This window comes from Salvelinus namaycush, chromosome 3 (assembly GCF_016432855.1).
Source record: "Salvelinus namaycush isolate Seneca chromosome 3, SaNama_1.0, whole genome shotgun sequence".
In the NCBI taxonomy this organism is placed as follows: domain Eukaryota; kingdom Metazoa; phylum Chordata; class Actinopteri; order Salmoniformes; family Salmonidae; genus Salvelinus; species Salvelinus namaycush.
The window spans coordinates 35,488,453-35,515,821 of NC_052309.1; the positions used below are offsets into that span (position 1 = coordinate 35,488,453).

The 27,369-nt window shown below is 42.7% G+C and overlaps 1 protein-coding gene across 1 annotated transcript; it reads right to left on the bottom strand.

The window, feature by feature from the left end:
- Window positions 1-27: 27 nt before the first annotated feature.
- On the bottom strand, window positions 28-26,898 carry nup88 (nucleoporin 88). The gene is made up of 17 exons (XM_038976363.1): window positions 26,660-26,898; window positions 21,965-22,134; window positions 21,457-21,582; window positions 20,984-21,070; window positions 20,707-20,883; window positions 18,748-18,934; window positions 16,788-16,938; window positions 16,507-16,605; window positions 16,304-16,391; window positions 16,023-16,127; window positions 15,274-15,426; window positions 14,872-14,997; window positions 4,536-4,601; window positions 1,569-1,649; window positions 1,256-1,382; window positions 1,046-1,164; window positions 28-350 (listed from the first exon to the last, which is right to left on the bottom strand). Exons 1-17 carry the CDS (start codon window positions 26,894-26,896, stop codon window positions 287-289), a joined length of 2,163 nt encoding a protein of 720 aa, XP_038832291.1. The 5' UTR covers window positions 26,897-26,898; the 3' UTR covers window positions 28-286.
- Between the last annotated feature and the right edge of the window lie 471 nt (window positions 26,899-27,369).

Genomic DNA, 27,369 nt, shown 5'->3' on the forward strand with positions numbered 1-27,369 from the left:
CATGCAGTTAAAATAGGTAGTCAATCATGGCAGTACTGTACACAAATTTTATTCTCCAAATAGACAAACATACATAGTGTATAAAACCTTGGTGATTTTCTCATTTCAACTACTGGTTCCAAAAATGTGACTGGCAGACAGTGACTCATAAGGCTAGTCATTGTGAGTTGTCATGAGACAGACTATTTTAGCAAGCGTTGACTGAATATTCAATAGCGCTTCATTATTTTGGTTGTTTGGAAAGCAGTGGTACAGCTGTGGATGAAAGATGGCTCCCTTAATGGTCTCAGACACTGAAATGGTTCTTGATGTCCTTGATCTGTTTCATCATTTCTCCTATGTGTTCTCCCCTGGAAGAGAGAAGGAAACAAGGCTGTCAAGAGGCTATTTGAGGGAAAGAACACTGCGAGTGTTACGGATGTCGCCCCCCCCCCCCCCCCCCCCCATTTCGGCTCCTAGCGAACTCGAACTTGGGAACTCTGCTTGGCTAACACGTGACCGTCCTCAAACATTCCAAAGGTTTGAGCCACCCAAAAGCTACAAATTGGATGGCTCAATCAATCTAGCTGTGTAGTGCGCTTACGGTACATTCTTCACTCTGTTACACTCACCCACTTTAAACTCGCCACAGTGACCCCAGCCATCGAGCTAAGCCCAATTACGCATCGGAGTCACTCGGCACCATTGTTACACATGTCACATTGCTTGCTTAGCGAGTACCCCTTCCCTCTCCAATTCAGTTCATACCTGGCTCGAACTTGAGACCTCTGCTTTGCTAACACATGTGACCGCCCTCCTTAACAACATTCCAATGGTTTGAGCCACCCAAAAGGTACCAATGTCTCCATCTGCAACATTTCAAGCTAGCTGTGGAGTGAGCTTACGGTACATTCTTAACTCCGTTACACCAGATCATATTAGACAAGACTCAGGACCAACATTAAACAGAGACAATTCTACAAACAAAGGAGGTCAATGGGTGTCTCAAGGTCAACAAGCTGGCAAAAACTAGTATGCCACCCAGGGAAGAGCTGCCCATACTCACTGTTCCTTTATCACTCCCTGGACACACTTCCTCTGGTGGGGGTTGAGTGCGACAGTAGCTCTGGCTGGAGACAGCCCTTTGTCCATCTGTTTCTTCTGGTACTCTTCCTTCATATTTACCTGGAAGATAAGACACCAGTCCAGTTATTACTGTGAACCAGTACGAGGCTCTGTGATGATGACGACAATAGACCTCCAGAAGGCAGCTCACTTGTTTGATGCCATTGCCCAGGTGACGCAGCTGGTCGTTGATGGTCTGCAGCTCTTTCTTCATGTCCTTCTCGCTGTCCGACAGAACAGGCAGCTGACTGCGCAGACTGCCCAGAACCTGCTTCACCCTGGAATAGTACAGAACACAAGTTAGAGGAGGAGGAAATAGGGTCATATCTGTTGTAATAGAAGCAGATCGCATTAGTTTTGAGATGAAGGCAGTTATGTTGCTTGGGCATCTGACCATTTCAATGACTTCTGAAACTGAAGCCCGGAAGAAAGTTTAGATTTGAAAGACGAGCGTATCGAGCTACCTGTTCATGGTGGCTTCCTGGCGATACTTGGCATCCTCGTACTTATCAGCCAGAAGCTCTGCAGACTCTCGCAGACTTTTCCTATTGATAAAATAAATACACGATGAAGAATAGCTCTCAAGTATATGAAATGCAGGTGAAGCTCATATGAAGCCTCTGTACTTCAAATGCTTCCGTTTGGCTTCTAATTGCATCATCAATCCCAGACTGCCGGCGTACCAAATCACTTACATCACTGTTCAAAAGTTTGGGGTCACGTAGGAATGTCCTTGTTTTTGAAAGAAAAGCACATTTTGTTTGTCCATTTAAAATAACAAATTGATCAGAAAGTGTAGACATTGAAAATGAGTATTGTATCTGGAAACCGACAATTTTTTTATGGAATATCTATATAGGCGTACAGAGGCCCATTATCAGCAACCATCGCTCCTGTGTTCCAATGGCACGTTGTGTTAGCTAATCCAAGTTGATAATTTAAAAAAAGGCTAATTGACCATTAGAAAACCCTTTTGCAATTGTTAGCATAGCTGAAAACTGTTGTTCTGATTAAAGAAGCAATAAAACTGGCCTTAGACCAGTTGAGTATCTGGAGCATCAGCATTTGTGGGTTCGATTACAGGCTCAAAAGGGCCAGAAACAAATAACTTTCTTCTGAAACTCGTCAGTTTATTCTTGTTCTGAGAAATGAAGGCTATTTAATGCTAGAAATTGTCTAGAAACTGAAGATCTCGTACAACGCTGTGTACTACTCCCTTCACAGAACAGCGCAAATTGGCCCTAACCAGAATAGAAAGAGGAGTGGGAGGCCGCGGTGCACAACTGAGCAAGAGGACAAGTACATTAGTGTCTAGTTTGAGAAACAGACGCCTCACAAGTCCTCAACTGGCAGCTTCATTAAATAGTACCCGCAAAACACCAGTCTCAACGTCAACAGTGAAGAGGCGACTCCGGAATGCTGGCCTTCTAGGCAGTTCCTCTGTCCACTGTCTGTTCTTTTGCCCATCTTAATCTTTTCTTTTTATTGGCCAGTCTGAGATGTCTTTTTCTTTGCAACCTCTGCCTTCATTTCTCAGAACAAGAATAGACTGACGAGTTTCAGAAGGTCTTTGTTTCTGGCCCTTTTGAGCCTGTAATCGAACCCACAAATGCTGATGCTCCAGATACTCAACTAGTCTAAACAAGGCCAGTTTTATTGCTTCTTTAAATCAGAACAACAGTTTTCAGCTGAGCTAACATAATTGCAAAATGGTTTTCTAATGATCAATTAGCCTTTGAAAATGATAAACTTGGATTAGCTCACACAAAGTGCCATTGAAACACAGGAGTGATGGTTGCTGATAACGGGCCTCTGTACGCCTATATAGATATTCCATAAAAAAAAAAAAAATGAACTGTTTCCAGCTACAATAGTTATTTACAACATTAACAATGTCTACACTGTATTTCTGAACAACTTGATACTATTTTAAAATGGACCAAAAATGAGTTATCTTTCAAAAACAAGGACATTTCTAAGTGACCCCAAACTTTGAACGGTAGTATATGACATTGAATAATCATTAGGATATGTACACTGGGAGCAAACATACATTATACGGAGTTAATTTCTGCCAGTGCTAAAAACTCTGATGTACAGTAAGAAATTGTTGTTTTGTCTGAAGCCCTTTTCAATCTGCTGCTGCCGCCTCTGGTTCTTCATGTAATACATGTCTGTCTTTTATATTACCTCACTCTGTAAAATCAAAAAGCATAAGTGAAATGCATTGGTATTACAATGTTAAAACATAAAAAGGCACTACATCCAATCCATTATTATTTCAAGTGCTGTTATTGTTAACACAATTCTGAGTTGCTGGAAGTCTTGGGTGTGCATAACCATGGGCAATGTTACCTCAAATTTTAAGAACTGAGCAAATCTTTGGTCTTGTGAGCGGAAACTTGAACATCGCAAGATTTTTTTGCAACTTCTGGCGCACATCTACAGTGAACACTGAGGCTGTACCCTTAGTTGTAGCCAATAGGCTATTGTGGCTATTTGAGCATAATGTAGGGCTACCAACAAAACCAATGGAGCAAATCCCATAATATTTTCACATGGAAATAACCTTTGATTTCTATGATATAGCCTATATAGGGTGTTCAGTGCAGGCCTACATTGCATGAGACTTTAAAAATATAATTACATTATGAAGGGCTTGACGTTCATGATTTTTTACTTGGTCTGTAACACCATAGGCCAAATAGGAGACTACATTGCATTGAATTGTGTTGTATGATGCAAGAAACCACTTAATAAAATAAATTAGACAATATAGGCTACCCCTCTGCCTATTGGCTTATTTGCATATTAAAGCCTGTCACAAAACACAACACTACCCCTTTAAGACATGTTTTGTGCTGTTGTAGGTAGCAGTAACTGCCCATTGCTGACTATACTTATAACTGGGCTCAGGGGTGAAACTTTGGTTTTAGAAACAGCCTACCCAACCGCTCGGCACGTCTGCATGGTCCTAAAGCACACCGTTGCCTCTATCACTTTCAAATTATAAAACTGGGGGGGGGAACGACGACATGTGGGGCGGACATGTCCCAGTCCCTAGTGAAAGTTGCACCCCTTACTGGGCTAAACTGATCCGAATAGCGCTTTCACTCACGGTGATTGAAAGACCGCTAGTAGGGGCTACCCACGCTGCGCTCTGGCAACAACAAAATCAGACTCAATCTTGTAAACGCTTGATTTGATTTGCGTTAAAATGTTGATTCAATCAGAGAAAAAAAATCTATATAGTGCAAACTAAATTGGGCGAATTCAGTTAAGTTCAATCTCTTGCGTCTCTGCGCAGCATGGCATTTCTTCTGCGCGGCAGTCTGGAGGAAGTGCGCAACTGCGCACATGAGCAGTTTAGAGGGAACATTGGCCATGGGCATCAAGTACTATGTTTATTGGGAAACTTGTCCCTATTTCACCTTTCCTCTCTGCACAGGGCTAGGTCCTCCAGCTGCTTGTTCTTCTGTCCTGACAGCAGTTTCACCCTGAAAAAGAAACCAGTCAACAACATGCTTCCTCACATGGACACGTGTTTGTGTGTGTGTGTGTAAAATCACATTTTAATTGGTAGTGTACACATATTTTGCAGATTTTATCACATGGGTGGCAAAACACTCATGTTTCTATATTCAACAGTACAGTAATACCTAACAATACACACATCACCCAAAATAATGATATCAGAATAGGCAATGTCAGATGGCAAGAACAGCTCAAATAAGCAAAGAGAAACGACAGTCCATCATTAATTTAAGACATTAAGGTCAGTCAATCCGGAAAATTAAGAACTTTTAAAAGTTTAAGTGCAGTCACAAAAACCACAGGAAAGACCAAGAGTCACCTCTGCTGTAGAGGATAAGTTCATTAGCGTTACCAGCCTCAAATTGCAGCCCAAATAAATGCTTCAGTGTTCAAGTAACAGACACATCAACTGTTCAGAGGAGACTGTGCGAATGTGGTCGAATTGCTGCATATTAACCACTACTAAAGGCCACCAATAAGAAGAAACACTAGCAATGGACATTAGACCGGTAGAAACCTGTCCAAATGTGAGATTTTTGGTTACAACCGCTGTAACTTCGTGAGACGCAGAGTAGGTGAACGGATGATCTCCGCATCTGTGGTTCCCACCGTGAAACATGGAGGTGGTGGTGTGATGGTTATTTGCTTGTGACACTGTCAGTGATTTATTTAGAATTCAAGGCACACTTAACCAGCATGGATACCACAGGATTCTGTAGCGATAGCGCATCATTTGTTTCTCAACAGGGCAATGACCCCAACACACCTCCAGGCTGTGTAAGGGCTATTTGATCAAGAAGGAGAGTGATGGAGTGCTGCATCAGATGACCTGGCCTCCACAAACACCTAACCTCAACCCAATTGAGATGGTTGGGATGTGTTGGACTGCAGAGTGAAGGAAAAGCAACCAACAAGTGCTCAGCATATGTGGGAACTGAAGCTGGTTGAGAGAGTGCCATGTGCAAAGCTGTCATCAAGGCAAAGGGTGGGTACTTTGAAGAATCTCATTAAATACATTTAAAATTGTTTTACACTTTTTTGGTTACTACATGATTCCATGTGTTATAGTTTTGATGTCTTCACTGTAGAAAACAGTAAAAATAAAGAAAAACCCTAGAATGAGTAGGTGTCCAAACGTTTGACTGGTACTGTACACACACAGTGCATTCAGAAAGTATTCAGACCCCTTGACATTTTGTTACGTTACAGCCTTATTCTAAAATTGATTAAATAAAACATTTCTCAATCTACAAACAATATCCATTAATGACAAATTTAAATAAGTATTCAGAATCTTTGCTATGAGACTCGAAATTGAGCTTAGTTGCATCCTGTTTCCATTGATCATCCTTGAGATGTTTCTACAACTTGATGGGAGTCCACCTATGGTAAATTCAACTGATTGGAAAGACACACACACATATATATATATATATAAATTAAAAAAAGGTCCCACAGTTGACAGTGCATGTCAGAGCAAAAACCAAGCCATGAGGTCTAAGGAATTGTCTGTAGAGCTCAGAGAGGATTGTGTCGAGGCACAGATCTTGGTACCAAAAAATGATAATTGAAAGTCCAAAAACACAGTGGCCAAAGAATTTTGGAAGCACCAAGACTTTTCCTAGAGCTGGCTGCCCGGCTAAACTGAGCAATCGGGGGAGAAGGGCCTTGGTCAGGGAGGTGACCAACAACCGATGGTCACTCTAAAAGAGCTCCAGAGTTCCTCTGTGGAGATTGGAGAACCTTCCAGATGGATAACCATCTCTGCAGCACTCCACCAATCAGGCCTTGATGGTAGAGTGGCCAGATGGAAGCCAATCCTCAGTAAAAAAAAGGCACATGACAGCCCGCTTGGAGTTTGCCAAAGGGCATCTAAAGGACTCTGACCATGAGAAACAAGATTTTCTGGTCTGATGAAACTAAGACTTAACTCTTTGTCCTGAATGCCAAACATCACATCTGGAGGAAACCTGGCACCATCCCAACGGTAAAGCATGGTGGTGGCAGGATCATGCTGTGGGATGTTTTTCAGCGGCAGGGACTGGGAGACTAGTCAGGATCGAGGGAAAGATGAAGGGAGCAAAGTACAGAGATCCTCCATGAAGTCCTGAGCGCTCTGGAGCAGGTTCTCAGACTGGGACGAAGGGTCACCTTCCAACAGGACAACGACCCTACGCACACTGCCAAGACAACGCAGGAGTGGCTTCGGGACAAGTCTCTGAATGTCCTTGAGTGGCCCAGCCAAAGCCCCGACTTGAACCCGTTTGAACATCTCTGGAGACCTGAAAATAGCTGTGCAGCGACGCTCCCCATCCAACCTGACAGAGCTTGAGAGAATCTACAGAGAAAAATGGGAGAAACTCCCCAAATACAGGTGTGCCAAGCTTGTAGCATAATACCCAGGAAGACCCGAGGCTGTAATCGCTACCAAAGTTGCTTCAACAAAGTAAAGGGTCTGAATACTTGTGATGTGATTTCAGTTTCAAATTTGCAAAAAAAAGTTTTGGATTTGTCATTATGCGGTACTGTATAGATTAAGGGAAAATAAACAATCAATTTTAGAATAAGTCTGTAACGTAACAATGTGGAAAAAGTCAAGGGTCTGAATACTTTACGAATGCACTGTATATACACAGTACCTTGAAAGTATTCACACTCCTTGACTTTTTCTAAATGTAGTTGTTACAGCCTGAATTTAAAATGGATTTAAATTGAGATGTGTTGGCCTGCCAAGTGGAGCAGCAGTCTAAGGCACTGCATCACAGTGCTAGAGGCGTCACTACAAAGTCGGGTTCGATCCCGGGCTGCATCACAACCGGCCATGATCGGGAGTCCCATAGGGCGGCACACAATTGGCCCAGTGTCGTCCGGGTTAAGGGGTGGGTTTCCTACAGATTCAACCACAAAGACCTGGGAAGTTTTCTAAGGCCTCGCAAGCAAGGGCACCTATTGGTAGATGGGTAAAAATAAAAAGCAGACATTGAATATCCCTTTGAACATGGTGAAGTTATTAATTACACCATCTAAAGTGTACAATACACCTAGTCACAACAAAGATACAGGCGTCCTTCTTAACTCAGTTGCCGGAGAGGAAGGAAGCCGCTCAGGGATTTCACCATGAGGCCAATGGCGATTTTAAACCAGTGTTCAATGGCTGTAATAGGACAAAACTGAATCAACAACATTGCAGATACTCCACAATACTAACCTAAATGACAGACTGAAAAGGAAGCCTGTACAGAATTTTTTTTGAATACTCCAAAACATTCAAGGCACTAAAGTAAAACTGCCAAAAATGTGGCAAAGAAATTTACTGCTGGTCCTGAATACGAAGTGTTATATGTTTGCGGCAAATCCAACACAACACATCATTGAGTACCACTCCTAATATTTTCAAGCACGGTGGTGGCTGCATCATGTTATGTGTATGCTTGTCATCGCCAAGGACTAGGGAGTTTTTTTTAGGATAAAAAAGAAAACGTATTGAGCTAAGCACAGGCAAAATCCTCGAGGAAAACCTGGTTCAGTGTGCTTTCCAACAGACACTGGGAGACAAATTCACCTTTCAGCAGGATAATAACCTAAAACACAAGGCCAAATATACCCTGGATTTGCTTACCAAAACGACATTGAATGTTCCTGAGTGGCCTAGTTAGTTGACTTATCAGCTTGAAAATCTATGGCAAGACTTGAAAATGTCTGTCTAGCAACGATCAACAACTAAATAAAACAGAGCCTGAATAATTTTAAGAAAGTGCAAATATTGTACAATCCAGGTGTGCAAAGCTCTTAGACTTACCCAGAAAGACTCTGTAAAATCACTGCCAAAGGTGATTCTAACATTGTGAATGCTTATGTAAATTAGATCTGAATTTAATACATTTGCAAACATTTCCACAAGCATGTTTTCACTTTCATTATGGGTTATTGTGTGTAGATACGTGATATTTTTTTTTGTATTTAATGCATTTTGAATTGCAGCTGTAATAACAATGTGGAATAAGGGGTATGAATAGTTTGAAGGCATTGCATATAATGTATATGTACATAGGGCAGAAGTCTAAGGTGCAGGGTTGAGTACCAGGTGGTAGCCGGCTAGTAACAGTGACTAAAGTTCAGGGCAGGGTAATGGACATAGGCCGGCTAGTGGTGACTGATGGCCTGGAGATAGCAGTTTCTAAGTCCCAGCTTTGATGCACCTGTACGGTGTCCACCTTTTAGATGGTAGCGGCGTGAACAGCCTGTGGCTCGGGTGGCTGAAGTCCTTGATGATCTTCTTGGCCTTCCTGTGACACTGGGTGCTGTAGATGTCCTGGAGGGCAGGCAGTGTGCCCCTGATGATGCGTTGGCCTACCGCACCACCCTCTGGAGAGCCCTGCAGTTGCAGACAGTGCAATTACTGTACCAGACAGGATGCTCTCAATGGTACATCTGTAGAAGTTTGAGGGTCTATGGGGCCAAGCCACATTTTCTCAGCCTCCTGAGGTTGAAGGGGCCCTGTTGTGCCTTCACCACAGTCTGCGTGGATGGACCATTTCAGGTTGTCAGTGACGTGCACAGTGAGGAACTTGAAGCTTTTCAGCCTCTCCACTGCGGGTTTGTTGATGTTGATGGAGGCGTGCTCTATCTGCCTTCTCCTGAAGTCCACGATTAGCTCCTTCGCTTTGTTGACGTTGAGCGAGAGGTTAGTTTCCTGGCACCACTCTGCCCTCACCTCCTCCCTGTAGGCGGTCTTGTCGATGTTGGTAATCTGTTGTCTTCAGCAAACTTGATGATTGAGTTGGAGGCATGCCTTGCGATGCATTCATAGGTGAACAGGGAGTACAAGAGGGCGCTGAGCATGCCCCCTCCAATGTTGAGGATCAGCGTGGCAGAGGTGTTGTTACCTATCTTCACCACCTGGGGTCAGCCCATCAGGAAGTCCAGGACCCAGTTGCACAGGACGGGGTTCAGACCCAAAGTTTAGTGATGAGCTTGGAGGGCACTATGGTGTTGAAGGCTGAGCTGTAGCCGATAGCATAGGTATTCCTCTTGTCCAGATGGGATAGGACAGTGTGATTGCTTCGTCCATGGATTTGTTGGGGCGGTATGCAAATTGTAGTGGGTCTGGGCCGCCAGCCTTGCGAGGGTTATTGCGTTTAAATGTCTTACTCACGTTGGCCATGAAGAGCTCACAGTCCTTGTGCGTGGAGGTGGCCAGCATCAGCAGTTCTGTTTTTTCCTCGAAGTGGGCAAAGGTGTTTGTCTGGGAGCGCGGCGTCGGTGACATCGTTGACAATCCGTGATTGTCTGGAGTCACATACGTCTCGTGTCTAAGCCATTGAATTGCAACTCCACATTAGGGGGTAGATTAGCTTTAGATTGTAGCTTCCATCAATGTAATTGTCTGCATCCTTTCCAATCCCCCATATTGTTTTGTAAATACAGTTGAAGTCGGAAGTTTACATTCACCTTTGCCAAATTCATTCAAACTCCGTTTTTCACAATTCCTGACATTAAATCCTAGTAAAAATTCCCTGACTTTATTTTAAGAATGTGAAATGTCAGAATAATAGTAGAGTGAATTCTTACATCACATTTCCAGTGGGTCAGAAGTTTACATACACTCAATTAGTATTTGGTAGCATTGCCTTTAAATTGTTTAACTTGGGTCAAACGTCTCAGGTAGCCTTCCACAAGCTTCCCACAATGGGGAGTGATGGCCACTCCAATACCTTGACTTTGTTGTCCTTAAGCCATTTTGCCACAACTTTGGAAGTATGCTTGGGGTTGATGTCCATTTGGAAGACACATTTGTGACCAAGCTTTAACTTCCTGTCTTGAGATGTTGCTTCAATATAAAATGGACAATTTTCTTTCCTCATGATGCCATCTATTTTGTGAAAAGCACCAGTCCCTCCTGCAGCAAAGCACCCCCACAACATGATGTGGCCACCCCCGTGCTTCACGTTTGGGATGGTGTTTTTTGGCTTGCAAGCCCCCCCCTTTTTCCTCCAAACATAACGATGGTCATTATGGCCAAACAGTTCTATTTTTGTTTCATCAGACCAGAGGGCATTTCTCCAAAAAGTACAATATTTGTCCCCATATGCATTTGCAAACTGTAGTCTGGCTTTTTTATGGCAGTTTTGGAGCAGTGGCTTTTGTACCGGTTTCCTCCAGCATCTTCACAAGGTCCTTTGCTATTGTTCTGGGATTGATATGCACTTTTCGCACCAAAGTACGTTCATCTCCAGGAGACAGAACGCGTCTCCTTCCTGAGCTGATGGCTGCGTGGTCCCATGGTGTTTATACTTGCATACTATTGTTTGTACAGATGAACGTGGTACCTTCAGGCATTTGGAAATTGCTCCCAAGGATGAACCAGACTTGTGGAGGTCTACAATTCTTTTTCTGAGGTCTTGGCTGATTTCTTTTAATTTTCCCATGATGCCAAGCAAAGAGGCACCGAGTTTGAAGGTAGGCCTTGAAATACCTCCACAGGTACACCTCCAATCGACTCAAATTATGTCAATTAGCCTATCATAAGCTTCTAAAGCCATGACATCCTTTTCTGGAATTTTCCAAGCTCTTTAAAGGCACAGTCAACTTAGTGTATGTAAACTTCTGACCCACTGGAATTGTGATACAGTGAATTATAAGTGAAATAATCTGTCTGTAAACAATTGTTGGAAAAATGACTTGTGTCATGCACAAAGTAGATGTCCTAACCGACTTGCCAAAACTATGGTTTGTTAGCATTACGACTTCAACTGTATATACAGAGCATTGAAGACATTTCAGTTGTACAACTGACTAGGTATCCCCCTTTCGGAAAGTATTCCGACCCCTAGACTTTCCACATTTTGTTACATTACAGCCTTATTCTAAATTTGATTAAATTGTTTATTTTCTCATCAATCTACACACAATCAACCCCATAATGACAAAGCAAAAAAACAGAACCAAATTTGTAAACATTTATAAACTAACGCGAGTGAGTGCTAGCTAGCAACCAAAACATAAAGCTAGCCAAGACCAACAACACAAAACAGACTATAAAACTACAAGTAGTGAGTGGAATTACAGACTATACTAAAAAAGTTAAATGTTTTACCTGTAATTTGAAAATGTTTTCCACACACAGCCTACTAGGACACCAGGTCTCCACAATTTCGCACTCTACACAGAATAGCCTGAAGGCACAGCACAGTGCTCTTCTCGCAGGCTCTATTTCCCTATGTGGGAGAACCATAGGTCGGGATTTTTTACCTGGTTATATGTACATTGAACAGCAGCTTTCCTTTAAAAATGAATTGACAACAAAGTTCTCTATTTTCCAATGGTAAAGAATGTTTGTTTCCCCCAACTTGTGGGTGTGGTCGAGGGGGAATTCCTTATGACATGAATACTGACTTAAGAGTATCCACGTTTTTTGATTTGGATAAGTAACCGTCAATGGGAACATCCTCTATTCACTTCCTGATGAAGTCAGTCACCGAATCAGTGTATACGTCAATAGTATTTTCAGAGGCAGCCCAGAAAACATTTCAGACCAACGTTGAACAGTCCTTACCACAGGTACTGGAGGTGTGATCTGATTTGTCGAAGGACAGAGGGCCTTGTAGCCGTCCCGGAAGGGGGGAGTAGCAATGGTCAAGAGTGCTCAATGAGCGAGTAGCACAGGAGGTGTTGATAAAACATTGGCAGTGTATTTCTCAGATTCAGTTTATTGAAGTTCCCAGCTACAATAAATGTGGCCTCAGGATATGTGGTTTTCAGTTTGCACAATGTCCAGTGTATTTACTTGTGAGCCGTTGCAGTGTCGGGGAGGGGGTATACAAGGCTGTGATGATAACCAAAGAAAATTCTCTCAGGACCTAATGCAGTCAGCATTTGATGGTGAGGTATTACAGATTGGGAGAACAAAAATACTTGAGTTCCTGTTTGTTACCACAATCACACCATGAGTAGTTAATCATGAAACATACACCACCTTTCTTCCTGTCTTAGTGAACGACGGAGAACCCCGCTGGCTGAATGGACGGGGACAGTATATCCGGAAGGAACCATGATTCTGTAAAACACTATTTTACAGTCCCTGATATCTCTCTGGAAGGAGATCCTCACCCTGAGCTCATCTACTTTCTTGTCCAGGGACTGAACATTAGCGAGTAATATTCGGGAGTGGTGGATGGTATGCACGCCTCCTGAGTCTAAGAGCCCACTCCATGTTCCTCTACTCCGGCGATGGCAACTTGGAGCAGGCCCCCGGATTAATGGAATTGCCTCGGAGTTCAAATAAAGGATCCAATTTAGGAAACTCAAATTTCTGGTCAAAAAGCTGTTGAGTGACCGCTAAACTAATATTCAAAAGTTATTTTTGGCTGTAGGTAATAATGCAAAAAAACATTAAAGAAATACTGCAGTTTGCTAGGCGCTAGAAACAGGGCGACCATGTCCGTCGGAGCCATCATGATGTGTGGGTATCAGAAAGTGCTGAGCAATTAGTGCATTGAGGCCAGTTTGATTATTATTATTATTATTTTTTTTTAAATCACTGTTTGATTGCAAAAAATAAAAAAATGCATTATGAAATAATGGACATTAAAAGGATTTTACTGCTTCCCTCAGCCATCGTCTGCCTTTTCCGTGACACCGACAGTGGGTGGAATACTAACACAGAATAAAACAATTCATAAGAGCCCCATGATGGTAGTGAATGCCCATTACTGCTCATCACTTATTAACCATAATTCATTCACATTTCAGTTGTATATATTACTTAGTTTTAATTTGATGATTTTAAAGAATGAAAAATAAGTCATCATCTCATCTCTGCTCAGACAGTAAGTAGCAGCCAGCCAGCCAGCCATCTGTTATCATCTCTGTGCTCCCCATTGAACAAGTCATCCTATTTGGCTAGGCTAGCAGTAGCTAGCTGGGTGACAAATTATTTTTACTAGTTCTTCAAAGTAGATAAGGCATACTTTCAAGACTGCTTATTACCAACTACTTTAACTAAGAATCAGGTTGAGCTACCTTACAAACTGTCTCTATCCCTCTCGTCATTGTGTTGTCATTACTCTCTCATGCAGTCTCATATGGTGTGTCTGTAACAACCTCTGTCTGTGACCGGAAAGAACAGGTGCAATGGATTATGTTAATTGTAGTTCATTACCAATTTTGTGCTGAACTAGGTTGAATATTTACCTAAACTTCCAACCAGCCCAGCGTCCCACATAGTTCTTGACTTAATTTCACTCCCTCTTGAATGATCGTACGTTGAGTTCACGTAATTAAAGTGACGTCGGTCAATTAGTTGATTTAAAAACAGAAATTTTGGTTAAACGCTCAGCACTAATATCCGAACTAAAACGTCAAGTGATCATGTGCGTTATTGATTAATTATACAGTACCAGTCAAAAGTTGACACCTACTTTCATTCAAGGGTTTTTATTTTTTACAATTTTCTACATTGTAGAATTATAGTTAAGACAGCAAATCTATGAAATAACATATATGGAATCATGTAGTAACCAAAACATTGTTTGAAAAATCTCAAATATATTTTGATTTGTTTCTAAGTAGCCACCCTTTGCCTTGACAGCTTTGCACACTCTTGGCCTTCTCTCAACCAGCTTCACGGGGTGGTAGGTAGCCTAGTTGTTAGAGCGTTTCGGTTGCTAGATCGAATCCCCGAGCTGACAAGGTAAAAACCTGTTGTTCTGCCCCTGAACAAGGCAGTTAGTAATGATGAACTGTTGTTTCTCTATGCTTATTTGAGCTGTTCTTGCCATAAAATGGACTTGGTCTTTTACCAAATAGGGATATCTTCTGTATGTCACTCCTACCTTGTCACAACACAACTGAGTGGCTCAAACTCATTGAGGAAAGAAATTCCAAAAATTAACTTTTAACAAGGCACACCTGTTAATTGAAATGCATTCCAGGTGACTACTTCATGAAACTGGTTGAGAGAAAGCCAAGAGCGTACAAAGCTGTCATCAAGGCAAAGGGTGGCTAATTTCAAGAATCTCCAATATAAAATAGATTTTGATTTGTTTAACACTTTTTTGGTTATTACTTCATGATTACATGTGTTCTCTCATAGTTTGTCTTCACTATTATTCTAAAATGTAGAAAATAGTGAAAATAAAGAAAACCCCCTGAATGAGTAGGTGTGTCCAAACTTTTGACTGGTACTGGATGTGTGTATGCATTAGTGTATCTGTTAATAAGAGTGACATTTACCTTCTTTGCATCTCCTCACGGGCAATGTCCTGTTTAAGGATGTACTCCTCTCTGAAAACCTGGGTGGCTCTGCTCAGCAGCTGGAGACACTCTGGAGGAGGAGATGAAGTGTCCTTGTCCCCTGCCCTAAACACACAGGACAACAGGACCGAGTACACACACTAAACCAAGGCTAACAGTGTTCCTTTGTGCATGTTATAGGGGGAGTTTGATCTAACCTTTATCAAGCCAGGTCATGGAGAAACAATTGTCCTTCACAAAAACGGCAACAAGGGAGGATACTACATGTAAAAATAGCACAGCATGATGCCAAAGCATGGTCCCATGGAGTCAAATTAGAATCTGTGCAAATCCAAGATCTCCTCAAGGGGTGTTTTCAATGCACTGTGGTGAGTGCGTTACCTGAGCATGAGAGGGTTGGTGGAGCTCCGGGCCAGGATGTTGCGGATGTGCTGCTCAAAGGTGTCGTCATGCAATCCACGCAGAGGAGAGCTAGCTGAGCCTACCCCCGGGTGGGAACACAGCAGGGGAGGAGAGGGAGGCCGAATGGAACTCCTAGGCACACACAGACATCCACCATCAGCCTATGACACAGTTTCCCATCTATAGCAGTTTCAATAATTGAACTGATATAATAATGAATTTAAAAATAGGCTATTATCATTCCAGAATCAAAAGCACCAGCTGTCAGAGCAGCTCACAGATCACTGCACCTGTACATAGCCCATCTGCAAACAGCCCATCCAACTACCTCATCCCCATACTGTATTTATTTATCTTGCTCCTTTGCACCCCAGTATCTCTACTTGCACATTCATCTTCTGCACATCTACCATTCCAGTGTTTAATTGCTATATTGTAATTACTTCGCCACCATGGCCTATTTATTGCCTTACCTCCCTTATCTTACCTCATTTGCACTCACTGTATATAGACTTATTTTTTCTACTGTATTATTGACAGTATGTTTGTTTATTCCATGTGTAACTCTGTGTTGTTGTATGTGTCGAACTCCTGTGCTTTATTTTGGCCAGGTCGCAGTTATAAATGAGAACTTGTTCTCAACTAGCCTACCTGGTTAAATAAAGGTGAAATAAAATAAAAAAATAAGTGTAATTGACCAAAACACTTGAGTCCATACTGAACCGTACAGGAGAGGCAGTAGTAGACACTCATAGGTGCTGGTAATGCAGATCATGGTGGCACCCAAAGACAGGTCTGACACAATCAAGAAGCCCCGTACTGGAGCTGACAAGCTGGAGAGTGAAAGAGAGGAGATAACTGTTCAATACAAGTCAACAACCTATACTGCCAAGCTGACAATCAATGACAACAGTCATCAGCTGGTTCTTCTGACTTAGGGGTGCCAAGTAGAATCTCAATATTTTTTTATTTATGTCATTAATATCTGATGCCTTGATAATTGTGCTACCTGCTACTTAGAGGCCTGGTACAGAGAATGTGCTCTACGATGCAGCGGTGCTCAGCAGCCAGCTCCTGGAGACTATCCTTGTCCTCATCTGTGGAGAAAGAGCATTATGGCAAAGCAGGCAAATTAATGCACTAACCACCTCTGATTTATATGGTAAACAACACAATTGAATTGACACCCCCATCTGGACATGAAGAACTCACCTGACTGGAGGAACTTGTGTAGTTTGTTGAACCAAGTGAGGCCTACACTATGCACTCCTGCCTCATGTGTACAGTGGTATCTGTGCTGGCACAAGGGGTCTGAAATTGGGCATAAAGCAAGTTTCAATGAAACAAAAGACACACCACAGAAAGACAACCACATTGAAAGTACATTAGACAAACATAATGATGGGGTGTGGACCTTTGAGACTTGGTGGGAAGTATCAATGGATCCAATTTTAGCATTGAACTATATCAGCAAATCAGCATGACCCACTCACCTCTGTGCAGTCTGATTGGGCAAGTGAAGTCGGACTCCACAGGCTCTTCCTCCTCCCCGGCAGGCAGTTTGAGGGTGAGCTCCAGCTCCACACACTCAAACACGTAGAGAGAGGGCACTGCCTCCGAGCCCCGCAACCACCGCTCCACTGCCTGTCAATCACACACACAGAGAAGAAAAGTCCTCAGTGTACACTCCTGAGGTGTATTCAGTGAGGTGAAATTGTCAGAATGTTGCAGATATATACAGTGGGGCAAAAAAGTATTTAGTCAGCCACCAATTGTGCAAGTTCTCCCACTTAAAAAGATGAGAGAGGCCTGTAATTTTCATCATAGGTACACTTCAACTATGACAGACAAAAATAGAGAAAAAAAATCCTGAAAATCACATTGTAGGATTTTTAATGAATTTATTTGCAAATTATGGTGGAAAATAAGTATTTGGTCAATAACAAAAGTTTCTCAATACTTTGTTATATACCCTTTGTTGGCAATGACAGAGGTCAAACGTTTTCTGTAAGTCTTCACAAGGTTCACACACACTGTTGCTGGTATTTTGGCCCATTCCTCCATGCAGATCTCCTCTAGAGCAGTGATGTTTTGGGGCTGTTGCTGGGCAACACGGACTTTCAACTCCCTCCAAAGATTTTTCTATGGGGTTGAGATCTGGAGACTGGCTAGGCCACTCCAGGACCTTGAAATGCTTTTTACGAAGCCACTCCTTCGTTGCCCGGGCAGTGTGTTTGGGATCATTGTCATGCTGAAAGACCCAGCCACGTTTCATCTTCAATGCCCTTGCTGATGGAAGGAGGTTTTCACTCAAAATCTCACGATACATGGCCCCATTCATTCTTTCCTTTACACGGATCAGTCGTCCTGGTCCCTTTGCAGAAAAACAGTCCCAAAGCATGATGTTTCCACCCCCATGCTTCACAGTAGGTATGGTGTTCCTTGGATGCAACTCAGCATTCTTTGTCCTCCAAACACAACGAGTTGAGTTTTTACCAAAAAGTTATATTTTGGTTTCATCTGACATTCTCCCAATCTTCTTCTGGATCATCCAAATGCTCTTTAGCAAACTTCAGACGGGCCTGGACATGTACTGGCTTAAGCAGGGGGACACGTCTGGCACTGCAGGATTTGAGTCCCTGGCGACGTAGTGTGTTACTGATGGTAGGCTTTGTTACTTTGATCCCAGCTCTCTGCAGGTCATTCACTAGGTCCCCTCGTGTGGTTCTGGGATTTTTGCTCACCGTTCTTGTGATCATTTTGACCCCACGGGGTGAGATCTTGCGTGGAGCCCCAGATCGAGGGAGATTATCAGTGGTCTTGTATGTCTTCCATTTCCTAATAATTGCTCCCACAGTTGATTTCTTCAAACCAAGCTGCTTACCTATTGCAGATTCAGTCTTCCCAGCCTGGTGCAGGTCTACAATTTTGTTTCTGGTGTCCTTTGACAGCTCTTTGGTCTTGGCCATAGTGGAGTTTGGAGTGTGACTGTTTGAGGTTGTGGACAGGTGTCTTTTATACTGATAACAAGTTCAAACAGGTGCCATTAATACAGGTAACGAGTGGAGGACAGAGGAGCCTCTTAAAGAATAAGTTACAGGTCTGTGAGACTCAGAAATCTTGCTTGTTTGTAGGTGACCAAATACTTATTTTCCACCATAATTTGCAAATAAATTCATTAAAAATCCTACAATGTGATTTTCTGGAATTTTCTCTCTCATTTTGTCTGTCATAGTTGAAGTGTACCTATGATGAAAATTACAGGCCTCTCTCATCTTGTTAAGTGGGAGAACTTGCACAATTGGTGGTTGACTAAATACTTTTTTGCCCCACTGTATGTAACGAATACAGCCAACAGGTTCCCTGTTCTAACAGATAGACAATCATAACCATTCTACACAGAACATGTATATCTGAATATTCTGTAACGTTGCACTCTAGTACAGTACTTACTCCAGTCTCCTCCTCCTCTTCTGCTTCCAGCACCACACAATGGTACAGTGTGCCTGTTTCCGTGGCGATGACCAGGATATTGGGAACGCAGGGCAGGCAGAGCACGGCACAGGCGTCATAACCATAGTTATCCTCTGCCGCGGGGTACATGGGTAAGGGCCCAATGGGCTTACTGAGGCTTCCCAAACTGAAAAACAGAAGAATACGGTCTCGGGATGAGATTCAAATAAGATTCTTACTAATGGATGATATTTTATAAAAATCTCCTCAAACAGTAGCATAATATATTTATAAAGGTCCACTGAATAAGCTTAACTGAAATTCAGTCAGACCAAACCAGAGAAAACAAAATGCTAAGCTGACCTACAGTACCAGTCAAAATTTGACACATCTACTCATTCAAGGGTTTTTCTTTATTTTGACAATTTTCTACATTGTAGAATAATAGTGAAGACAAAAACTATGAAATAACACATGGAATCATGATGTAACCAAAAGCATTGAACAAGTCAAAATATATTTTATATATTGGAGATCCTTCAAAGTAGCCACCCTTTGCCTTTAAGGTAGCTTTGCACGCTCTTGGCATTCTCTCAACCAGCTTCATGAAGTAGTCACCTGGAATGCATTTCAATTAACTGTTGTGCCTTGTTAAAAAAGTTCACTTGTGGAATTTCTTTCTTTACTGCGTTTGAGCCAATAATTTGTGTTGTGACAAGGTAGGGGTGGTATACAGATAGCCCTATTTGGTAAATATTATGGCAAGAACAGCTCAAATAAGCAAAGAGAAACGACAATCCATTATTACTTTAAGACATAAAGGTCAGTCAATGTGGAACATTTCAATAACTTCGAAGGTTTCATCAAGTACAGTCGCAAAAAACATCAAGCGCTATGATGAAACTGGCTCTACTGAGGACCACCACAGGAAAGGAGACCCAGAGTTACCTCTGCTGCAGAGGACAAGTTCATGAGAGTTAACTGCACCTAAGATTTCAGCCCAAGTAAATGCTTCACAGAGTTCAAGTAACAGACATCTCAACATCAACTGAGGAGATTGCGTGAATCAGGCCTTCATGGTCAAATTGCTGAAAAGAAAGCACTACTAAAGGACACCAGAAGAAGAAGAGACTTGCTTGGGCCAAAGAACACGAGCAATGGACTTTAGACCGGTGGAAATCTGTCCTTTGGTGTGATGAGTCCAAATTTAAGATTTCTGGTTCCAACCGCCAAGTCTTTGTGAGACGCAGAGTAGGTGAACGGATGATCTCTGCATGTGTGGTTCCCACCGTGAAACATGGAGGTGTGATGGTGCTTTGCTGGTGACACGGTCGGTGATATATTTTGAATTCAAGCCACACAGCATTCTGCAGCGATACGCCATCCCATCTGGTTTGCGCTTAGTGGGACTACCATTTGTTTTTCAACAGGACAATGACCCCAAAACACACTTCCAGGCTGTTTAAGGGAGAGTGAGGGCGTGCTGTATCAGATGACCTGGCCTCCACAATCACCCGACCTCAACCCAATTGAGATGGTTTGGGATGAGTTGGACTGTAGAGTGAAGGAAAACCAGCCAACAACTGCTCAGCATACGTGGGAACTCCAAGACTGTTGGAAAAGCATTCCTCATGAAGCTGGTTGAGAGAATGGCAAGTGTGCAAAGCTGTCAAGGCTAATTTGAAGAATCTAATATTTATATTTTATTTATTTGTTTAACACTTTTTTGGTTACTACATGATTCCATATGTTTTATTTTGTGGTTTTGATGTCTCCCTATTATTCTACAATGTAGAAGAAAAAAAACACGAATGAGTGGTACTGTACATCAAATATGCATGTAAGCAAACCCAAGATCACACTTTCAAGTTCGGAACTCAGGAAACATCCAGTTTTCAGGCTTCGTCTCTTTTCTCTGCTTTTCCCCTTTCCTACCGCTGAGGGTGCTAAGCCACTTACCTGTGTGCGAGGCTGGTGTAACTCAGATAGGTCTCTCCGTTCTCGTAGAGGATGTAGAGGGGGTACACCAGCACATTCTCCTTGGACCGCTGGCCTGTGAGCTGTTGAGGTGCGCCGGCCACTGGCCCAAAGTCAAAAGCCACAGCGATCTCGCCCAGAGAGGCTGCATAGGAGCGCCTAAGGAGGGGTGAGAGACAGATCTTATTAGTAAACTACATAGTAGGGTGTTGGTCAATTCCATTTTGATTAGATCAATACAAAGGGTGAAATAACTCACCCACGAGTGTGTACACTGCTGTCCTCCTCTGACTGGGAAACTGATAGCGCTCTAGCTGGAGTCTGAGGCTCATTCAACCCATAGAACCTATACACACCAAAACCATGTCAATGCAGTGCAATAGTATGGTCAATACAGTATAAAACTATAAAAAAGAAAGGAGGACCAAGGCACTCTACATATAATTAATTAAAATGCCTTTATTTGTATGCCATGTTCAATGGAACCAACAGACGCGTTTCAGCTGCATGGCCTTCGTCAGGGAGTACAAAAATACAATATAAGAGTTAATTAATAGTATAAAACTATTAACACACATACATCATCTGCAGGAGACGGTGATGCAGATAACTAGGGGCCCTATAGCTAACAAACCCATTGATTGATGAGACATAAAAAATAAATTCTAAAAGAGAACACCATCACAATAAATTGACATTGTGCTTTGTAAATGGTCCAGAGAGCATGTTTACCTGATGGTGTTGTCAGAGGTCAGTAGCACTAGGTGGGGCTCCTCCGTCTCACTGGGGAACCAGGCGGCCTGCCGCAGGGTCACTGAGGCTGAGCTGGTGAAGAAACGCTCAGCCACAGGAATAGTCCTGGTAGAGGGGAAAACAATCGAATCTTTAGTTAATCTACTCCATGGATTAGAGTCAACACAGGATTTGGAGTGGTGTAAAGAATGTTTATTTCATATGGACTGAAATGAGTTGTTCCTATAACTCAAGACAACGAGTGTGGGATGGGGATCCTTTCTTACAGTAGGCTATATGGGTGAGTTAGTTCCAGCCCACGGCACGCTTCTGTTATACAGAAAAATAAACTATGATACAGGTGCTTCCTAATTAGTAGGGACCCTGCTGAGTGCTGACAGTGCTCTATATATCCCTAAAGGGACCAGCATAACATGAAAAAAACGCTTTGATGGGTCAGATAGTTATTTATGATAGAAGAGGTATTGGGCAAACATTTCATACTCACTTGCAGTTAACTTCACTCCGTCCTCCTTCAAACTCAGACCTCTTGCCCCACCGCTGTGGTAATTCTAGAACGGTGACACCCCGTTGTCCAATGAGTGCGACATGGTACTGTGTCGGGCTCAGCAACACCTGGCATACTTCAAACCGTGGTGGATTGATGCACAACAGAGTCTGAGGAAAGAAATGAAAGTCAACTGACGTTAGTCTTCAACTTCACAGGGTTGGGTGATATTACAATAGCATTGTCTATTGACAGCCATCGACGATGGTGACGACGTCTTGATGTGTCAGATAATGGTTCAGCCTATTTGAACTAAAATAGCAGCGCACAGCAGGGCAGCACACAAGTGTTATTACGAGTAATTTGCCTATTCCTGTTTCAATAAATATGTTATATGGTCTACAGAACGCAAGAGAGGAATGCAGGCCAGACAGAGCGGAGAACTCCATCAAAGCAGAACAAGACGTCCAGGCAAAAATATTGTTTCTCTCTGTCAGATGCATAGTCATTAGGCTATACCCGAAACCTTATATATTTGTTTTCCATTAAAAACATACATGAAATGAGTTGCAAAATGAATAGGAAATAGTCAAGACGTTGACAAGGTTATAAATAATGATTTTTAATTGAAATAGTGTCCTTCAAACTTTGCTTTCGTCAAATAATCCTCCATTTGCAGCAATTATAGCCTTGCAGACCTTTGGCATTCTAGTTGTCAATTGTTGAGGTAATCTGAAAAGATTTCACCCCATGCTTCCTGAAGCACCTCCCACAAGTTGGACTGGCTTGATGGGCACCTCTTACGTACCATACGGTCAAGCTGCTCCCACAACAGCTCAATAGGGTTGAGATCCAGTGACTGTGCTGGCCACTCCATTATAGACAGAATACCTGCTGACTGCTTCTCCCCTAAAATAGTTACTGCATAGTTTGGAGCTGTGCTTTGGGTCATTGTCCTCTTGTAGGAAGAAATTAACTCCAATTAAGCGCCGTCCACAGGGTATGGCATGGCGTTGCAAAATGGAGTGATAGCCTTCCTTCAAGATCCCTTTTACCCTGTACAAATCTCCCACTTTACCACCACCAAAGCCCCCCCAGACCATCACATTGCCTCCACCATGCTTGACAGATGGCGTCAAGCACTCTTCCAGCATATTTTCATTTTTTCTGTCTCACAAATGTTCTTGATCCGAACACCTCAAACTTAGATTTGTCTGTCCATAACACTTTTTATCCAATCTTCCTCTGTCCAGTGTCTGTTCTTATTCCCATCTTAATCTTTTATTTTTATTGGCCAGTCTGAGATATGGCTTTTTCTTTGCAACTCTGCCTAGAAGGCTAACATCCCGGAGTCACCTCTTCACTGTTGCCGTTGAGACTGGTGTTTTGAGGGTACTATTTAATGAAGCTGCCAGTTGAGGACTTGAGGCTAGACATTCTAATGTACTTGTCCTCTTGTTCAGTTGTGCACCAGGGCCTCCCACTCCTCTTTCTATTCTGCTTAGCGCTGTTCTGTGAAGGGAGTAGTACACAGCAATGTACGAGATCTTCAGTCTCTTGGCAATTTCTCACATGGACTAGCCTTAATTTCTCAGAACAAGAATAGACTAACGAGTTTCAGAAGGAAGTCCTTGTTTCTGGTCATTTTGAGCCTGTAATCGAACCCACAAATGCTAAAGCTCCAGATACTCAACTGGTCTAAGGCCAGTTTTTTATTGCTTCTTTAATTAGTACAACAGTTCAGCCGTTTCCAGCTACAATAGTCATTTACAACATTAACAATGTCTACACTGTATTTCTGATCAATTTGATGTATTTTAAATGGACAAAAAAATTGCTTTTCTTTCAAAAACAAGGACATTTCTAAGTGACCCCAAACTTTTGAACAGCAGTGTGTATGTATGTATTATAACAGACACTCCTTAACTATCTTGTGTCTAGCTGTTTATAAAAATTAAAAAACATAAAATCAAATTTTATTGGTCACATACACATGGTTAGCAGGTTAATGCGAGTGTAGAGAAATGCTTGTGCTTCTAGTTCCGACCATGCAGTAACATCTAACAAATAATCTAACAATTTCACAACAACTACCTTTCACACACAAGTGTAAAGGAATGAATATGTACATATAATATATGGATGAGCGATGGCCAAACAGCATAGGCAAGATGCAGTAGATGGTATAGAGTACAGTATATACATATGAGATGAGTAATGTAGGGTATATAAACATTATATAAAGTGGCATTGTTATAAGTGACTAGTGATACATTTTTTACATCCAATTTTTAATTATTAAAGTGGCTAGAGATTTCAGTCAGTATGTTGGCAGCAGCCACTCAATGTTAGTGATGGCTGTTTAACAGTCTGATGGCCTTGAGATAGAAGCTGTTTTTCAGTCTCTCGGTCCCAGCTTTGATGCACCTGTACTGACCTCGCCTTCTGGATGATTGCGGGGTGAACAGGCAGTGGCTCGGGTGGTTGTTGATCTTTTTGGCCTTCGTGTGACATCGGGTGGTGTAGGTGTCCTGGAGGGCAGGTAGTTTGCCCCCGGTGATGCGTTGTGCATACCTCACTACCCTCTGGAGAACCTTACGGTTGTGGATGGAGCAGTTGCCGTACCAGGCGGTGATACAGCCCGAAATGATGTTCTCGTTTGTGCATCTGTAAAAGTTTGTGAGTGTTTTTGATGACAAGCCAAATTGAAGAGGCGCTGTTACGCCTTCTTCACAACGCTGTCTGTGTGGGTGGACCATTCCAGTTTGTCCGTGATGTGTATGCCGAGGAACTTAAAACTTTCCACCTTCTCCACTACTGTCCCGTCGATGTGGATAGGGGAGTGCTCCCTCTGCTGTGTCCTGAAGTCCACGATCATCTCCTTTGTTTTGTTGATGTTGAGTGTGAGGTTATTTTCTGACACCACACACCGAGGGCCCTCACCTCCTCCCTGTAGTCAGTCTCATCGTTGTTGGTAATCAAGCCTACCACTGTAGTGTCGTCTGCAAACTTGATGATTGAGTTGGAGGCGTGCATGGCCACACAGTCATGGGTGAATAGGGAGTACAGGAGAGGGCTGAGAACGCACCCTTGTGGGGCCCCAGTGTTGAGGATCAGCGGGGTGGAGATATTGTTTCCTACCCTCACCACCTGGGGGCGTCCCGTCAGAAAGTCCAGGACCCAGTTGCACAGGGCGGGGTCGAGACCCAGGGTCTCGAGCTTAATGACGAGTTTGGAGGGTACTATGGTGTTAAATGCTGAGCTGTAGTTGATGAACAGCATTCTTACATAGGTATTCCTCTTGTCCAGATGGGTTAGGGCAGTGTGCAGTGTGCTTGCGTCGTCTGTGGACCTATTGGGGCGGTAAGCAAATTGAAGTGGGGCTAGGGTGTCAGGTAGGGTGGAGATGATATGATCCTTAACTAATCTCTCAAAGCACTTCATGATGACGGAAGTGAGTGCTATGGGCGATAGTCGTTTAGCTCAGTTACCTTAGCTTTCCACCACAATGGTGGCCCTCTTGACGCGTGTGGGAACAGCAGACTGGGATAGGGATTGATTGAATACGTCCGTAAACACACCAGCCAGCTGGTCTGCGCATGCTCTGAGGACGCGGCTAGGGATGCCGCCTGGGCCGGCAGCCTTGCGAGGGTTAACACGTTTAAATGTTTTACTCACGTTGGCTGCAGTGCAGGAGAGCCCGCAGGTTTTGGTAGCGGGCCGTTTCGGTGGCAGAGTACTGTCCTCAAAGCGAGCAAAGTTGTTTAGTTTGTCTGGGAGCAAGACATCGGGGTCCGCGAGGGGGCTGGTTTTCTTTTTGTAGTCCATGATTGACTGTAGACCCTGCCACATACCGCTCGTGTCTGAGCCGTTGAATTGCGACTCTACTTTGTCTCTATACTGACGCTTAGCTTGTTTCATTGCCTTGCGGAGGGAATAGCTATACTGTTTGTATTCGGTCATGTTTCCATATGACTGAAGGCCACGCATCATCATTTTATGCATCTCTTTCTCCATTACAATCAAACAATGTAATGGAGTTCTCAAAAAGTTATTAGAATAGCCTAAAAACGTAAGGTAGCCAGAGGACTAATAATGAGAGAACCAACAATATCAATAGCCTGTAGAAATATATATATATATATATATATAATAATCTATCCTCCTACTAGGCCTATCATAAAAGCTTTAAGACAAGTTAAAGTTATGAACAGTAGCCTATTTCCCAAATATTCTAGCCTGCGAGGGTGTTGTCCAAAAGTTGTAGCCTTAAAAAATAAAAATAACAAGAATGAATGTCTATAGCCTATGCATAGGCCAACGTTTCCCAAACTCGGTCCTCAGGAACCCAATGGGTGCATAAACTAACCTGTAACGCCCAGTACTGGAAACATAGCTATCGCGCCTGGCGTAATTTACAATCTGTAGCTAACAATAGTGGAATATATTCCATATTGTTTACACCTGTCCAATCCTCCCATATCTCTACAAGCGACTAGGGGGACAGTACAGGGGTTATTATGGGTTGTTCTGGATGAGGTCAATGTGAAATACAATTGCATGTTCCGCCAAGAATGAATCGGAGTGGCAGCTGGCTGAAATTACATCGCAGATACTATTTTAGCTCATATAATACGTTAAAAAGATGAACAGCCACCTTTTAAAATCGTTATCCATCGAGAATAACGTGCTCACCTGATATTTCACACTCTCAATGCTGTCCTCCGAATTCAGCTGCCTCAGGTTGGTCGTGTAAAAAACACTGTCTGCGTCGTTCCACACGAATATGTCACCATTGAGGCAAAATGTCAGATTCTTTGCAGTTTTCCTGCAATTCGCTTTAGGTTCCAAATCAAGTTTCTCTCGTAATTTAAAAAATATATAATGACTTGGTAGCTCGCTTCTCCATCGCTCGCCAGCAAACGCCGCCATTTTCCCGTCGTCTGAAAATGACGTTGTCAGAAACGTACCAATGAACACGAACTTCAGAATACATACAACTCGATCAGCCAATCAGATCCAGGGGCAAACTAAAGGCGTACAAATAGTTTTTAAATCCACTGAAACGAAAGTTGCCTCAAAAGTTGATACATAACATACCGGTAGTTGCTATAAAATGATACAAAGTAACCACAGATAGAACAACATTTGATGTTATAACAGTCAGCGAAGTGAAAATGGTTTCAGCATTCCAGTTCCCAGTGTACATGCACACTCGCCTACATTACAAATAATTGTGCAAATGTAGGAAATACAGGTTGTACGTAGGCAAGAATCAAACATTGCCAAACAAAATCCTGGCAGAGCTGTATTACTTTTATAACCTGCTTCTAAACGTTTTATACCACGACCATGCCTTCCCGTGGGGTTTCCACTAGTTACCACAGCCACAAAGTCCATATATG

Excerpts from the sequence above, each read along its gene's own strand:
- nup88 (XM_038976363.1), bottom strand. The coding sequence starts at position 26,896 with ATGGCGGCGTTTGCTGGCGAGCGATGGAGAAGCGAGCTACCAAGTCAT. Across the intron at positions 20,884-20,983 it reads AGCAGTGTACACACTCGTGG|GCGCTCCTATGCAGCCTCTC; the intron begins GTGAGTTATTTC and ends ACCCCTCCTTAG. Across the intron at positions 16,606-16,787 it reads CCCAATCAGACTGCACAGAG|ACCCCTTGTGCCAGCACAGA; the intron begins GTGAGTGGGTCA and ends GCCCAATTTCAG.